At 38.8% G+C, this 4,540-nt stretch overlaps 1 protein-coding gene across 1 annotated transcript in view; it reads left to right on the top strand.

The window, feature by feature from the left end:
• Window positions 1–4,540, top strand: part of NMD3 (NMD3 ribosome export adaptor) — a 24,225-nt gene that overhangs the window by 3,417 nt on the left and 16,268 nt on the right. Inside the window, exons 3-4 of the mRNA XM_006753809.2 lie at window positions 923–1,019; window positions 2,646–2,726. Of these exons, the coding sequence (XP_006753872.1) occupies window positions 923–1,019; window positions 2,646–2,726 (178 nt within the window). The remainder of the gene's footprint in view (window positions 1–922; window positions 1,020–2,645; window positions 2,727–4,540) is intronic.

Genomic DNA, 4,540 nt, shown 5'->3' with positions numbered 1-4,540 from the left:
TGTGAAGCAAGCAAGCCTCATGTTAGTTTCAAGCTGCCTGGCTGCGGGCCGCCATCTTGGCTGACAGTTAGTTTGCATATCTCGCTGATTAGCCAATGGGAAGGGTAGCGGTCGTACGCCAATTACCATGTTTCTCTTTTATTAGTGTAGATATATGAAGCCTTTTCTAACTGAAAACATGCTTACAACAAAGGGACCTGTATAACATTTTTGAATGAATCTTTAAAAGTGTAGCAAAAAAAGTATTTGCCTAGCACATTAATGTATCATGTATTTAAGAAGCATTTATTGAGCACTTAATATGTGCTGGGCATGGTTATAAGTCCTGGGTGGGCTGGGCTAAAAAACTTAAAGCACATGCATAAGGGATTTCAATTTTAACTTAGGTTTTATGAAAGATTTTAAAACTTGAGTTTTACAGTTAAAATTTGGAAAGGGACTTGAAATAGATGAATAGTCTGAACTATATTGGTACATAGTATGTGGTACTAATTTATCTTTTTAGTGTGAGAAATAAGCAGTTCCCTAACATTATACAAGTACATTGCAAATCATTTTATTTATTTAATATATATTTTATGATTTTTTACAGAGAGGAAGGGAGAGGGACAGAGAGTTAGAAACATCGACGAGAGAGAAACATTGATCAGCTGCCTCCTGTACACTCCGTACTGGGGATGTGCCTGCAACCAAGGTGCATGCCCTTGACGGGAATTGAACCTGGGACCCTTCAGTACGCAGGCCAATGCTCTATCCACTGAGTCAAATCCGTTAGGGCAGGACAGTCATTTTCAATACCTCAAGGATTGGCAAATGTTGACAAGGGACTGACAAATACTCAGTATTATATCTGCATATTGATGGAAATTTTTTGTTTTTCCTTGAGAAAGGCTGGGTTTCAGTATATTATCTTCTCTCTCAGATATTTCCAGCCACCAGGAACTTGGATACAATGTGCATTAGAATCCAGGGAACTTCTTGCTTTGTGTTTGAAAAAAATCAAAGCCCCTCTGAGTAAGGTAGGTCAAATAGCTACCTTTTTGTAATAATACCTTTTTAATATCTTATTTTCGGAAAATCCTTGTGTAAGTAAGTTTTTCAGAAGTAACTATTAAATGATACTGTTGGTAAGCACTCTACTACAAATGTTTCATTTTTAAAGTTACATATATTCCTTGTTATGAAAGTGAAAATCCACCTGCTTTGAAAGACTTGATATACAATCAAATTTGTCATTCAGTATTTATGGAGAACCTCTTACATGCAATTAATTTCTTGGGAAATATTTGTATAAAACCATTGCTAAACTTTGTCTTTTTCTTTTGTATTCCTTTAAATCTTTATGTTGTGCTGTTTTGTCTTTTTTCCCCTGTGTTCTTGGCAGTTTTCTTTACTTCCTGTCTTTGTATTGATTTTTTCCCCCCAGTAGTAATATTTTTAAGCTTTAGTCTTGATGCATTCTGTTCTTGAATTTTACTGAGGGTTTGTTAATAGGTTTTTTAAATTTATTTTCTATTTTCTGATTTGTCTCCTTTATTTCTGGAGTCAGTTTTTTGTGTATAGTAAAACCTCAAATTATTCTGGATTGCTGCAGCTATACCAGCTAATCTAGCTCTCACCAGCCAGGACTTGATTAAATTATCACCTGCCACCGATATCTCCCAAATATGTTGTCTAGAACGCAGATTTCTCCATTGAGCTCCAGACTAAATGTTGTCTTATCTACTGAACAGCTTCACTTGGACATCTTATAGATAAATCCTCTTAAACTCAAATGTCTGAAACCAAATGTAGCATCTTCTCCCTATTAAATCTGATTTTTTGTGTCAGAAAAATAGCATTATCTAGATGCCCAAGCTGGATACTTGAGCATCGTTCTAGAATGCTCTTTTCTTCCTTCCATATCTGGTAATTAAAGCCTATAGATTTTATCTACTGAATAGCTCTTAGATCTTTTTCTGTTATTTTCAGCACCTCTCAGTTCAGCTCACCTACAACTTCCAAATTATTGAAACTGCCTCTTGTTCTCTCACCGCCTTCTTTAAAATACCCATTTTAGCAATATTGGTCTACGTTCAATTTCTCACATAGCAAATTGTTCTTGGTCTCTGCTAATCCTGCTTATTTAGCAGTGTATTTAGCAGTGTATTATCATTGTGGATTTGGTGTTCAACCCTCTAATGAATGTTCATTCTTTATTTTATTTATTTATTTTTTGTTAATCTTCACCTGAGGATGATTTTCCATTTTTAGAGAGAGTGGATAGGAGGGGGAGAGACACAGAGAGGGAAACATCCATGCGAGAGAGGCACATTGATTGCCTCCTGCATGTGCCCTGACTGGTGCTGGGAACTGAGCCTACAGTCAAGGTATGTTCCCTTGACTGGGAATTGAACCTGTGACCCTTCAGTGTGAGGGCTGACGCTCTAACCACTAAGTACACTGGCCAGGGCAGATTGTCCTTTTATTTGCTGTTTTTGTTGCCATACCTTTCATGATAAATTTTTATTTTTTACTGGTTAGGTTGGGTAGTGATGCTAATTACAGATTTCTTTAACATCTTATGAAATTTATTTGTTAATGAACTGTTCTTATTTTTCTCCTCATAGTAATTTATGTTTCGTTCTGTTTGTGTTTTATTGAAGGTTCGGCTTGTAGATGCAGGCTTTGTTTGGACTGAGCCCCATTCTAAGAGACTTAAAGTTAAACTAACTGTTCAGAAAGAGGTAAGCTGTGCATAATTTTCTCAGCATGGTTAAAATATAGGTAGTCAAAATGAAGGGGCTATTGATAAGTTACTTTATGACTTGAACAGCTTAAAAGGACATGAATACACTCTTAATTTAAACTTTTGTTTGCTTTTGAATCATTTGCATAGAGCAGTGGTTCTCAACCTGTGGGTTGTGACCCCTTTGGCGGTCCAACAACCCTTTCACAGGGGTTGCCTAAGACCATCCTGCATATCAGATATTTACATTGCGATTCATAATAGTAGCAACATTACAGTTATGAAGTAGCAGTGAAAATGATTTTATGGTTGAGGGTCACAACGTGAGGAACTGTATTTAAAGGGCTAAAAGGTTGAGAACCACTGGCATAGAAGATTGGGTCACTAATAATAGCAACCATTGCTTATGATTAATGGGCTAAGATAATCTTATTTTTGTGTTAACTGCTCAGTTTATTTGGTTTGCTTAATACCCCAACTTGGGCCCATAAGATAATCTTTTCAAAGTTATTTATTTATTATTTTATTACTTTTTAAAATATGTTTTTATTGATTTCAGAGAGGAATGGAGAGGGAGAAAGAAACATCAGTGATGAGAGAGAACTATTGTTCGGCTGCCTCCTGTACTCACCCCCGCACTGGGGACCAAGCCGGCAACCTAGGCATGTGCCCTGACCAGGAATTGAACCGTGACCTCCTGGTTCATAGGTTGATGCTCAGCCATCTGGCTGGGCTCAAAGTAATTTTTATTAGGAAAATGATTGAAGTAAAAATATGAGCTAATACAGTGCTTCTCAAACTTGTGTGATCATCATGACACATAGTAACTGAGTCAAAATGGATTCTACTGGATGTGAGACACAGGAATATATATGTTTGAAAAGCTTCCCAGGTGATTGCAGATGATTGGCTATGTTTGGAAACAATTAAATTAGGAGAGTTTTTGTCTTATTTTTTTCCTAAGGATGAATTTTATACACACAGTAGTAGCCCGGTGCATGAAATTCGTGCACATTAAAAGGGAATTAATTGCCTTAAGTGGTTTGGCTCAGTGGATAGAGCATCGGCCTGTGGACTCAAGGACCCCGGGTTCGATTCCGGTCAAGGGCATGTACCTTGGTTGCAGGCACATCCCCATTGGGGATTGTGCAGGACATGTATATTGGGAATGAAAGGTTCTTCCATCGAGAAGTAAATTTGCAGCAATTCCTGTAGAGGCTGTGGGTAAAACAGTACCACCACAACCTCTAATATACTGTATTAAAACTTTATTGTGGGGAGCCGCTACAGCTACAGTGTTTTGGACAGGTTCAAGCCTTGGACTGATGAGAGGGCACAGTCCTCTCATTGCCACGTACAAGTCCCAGCTTGGAGGGCAGGGCCCTCCCAGCGCAATTATAGCCAACAGCTATATTTGTAAGCTTGAACCTATGGTCCAGACACATGGCTCCACGTGCCTGAGTGATGTAGACTTAATAGAGTTCAGGTGCATGTAGTTGAATAGGATTGAAACCCAGGATAATGTTGTAAACATCTTGGCCACGCCCTTACTTTGCTTTGTGGCATCTGCTATAAAATAAAGACATGGCTGTGGGTGTGGTCGCTGTCTCTCTGAAAAGCAGCGTCCCACCAAGACCCAGATTTCATTCTCTTGTCTGTCTTTCCTAAGCCTTTAAGCCACCCGCACTCAGGTTCATCCTTGGCCGTGGTGGTGCGGCACATTTTATAAAGATATGCCTCCACGCTCCGAGGGTGGGTTCCTGCCTCAAACCCCACCCTTACAGGAAACAGCTTGGGGGGAGGGTGCAGTGG

The sequence above is a fragment of the Myotis davidii genome, unplaced genomic scaffold (assembly GCF_000327345.1).
Source record: "Myotis davidii unplaced genomic scaffold, ASM32734v1 scaffold570, whole genome shotgun sequence".
Taxonomy (NCBI): Eukaryota; Metazoa; Chordata; class Mammalia; order Chiroptera; family Vespertilionidae; genus Myotis; species Myotis davidii.
This window is presented reverse-complemented; position numbering and strand designations above follow the sequence as displayed.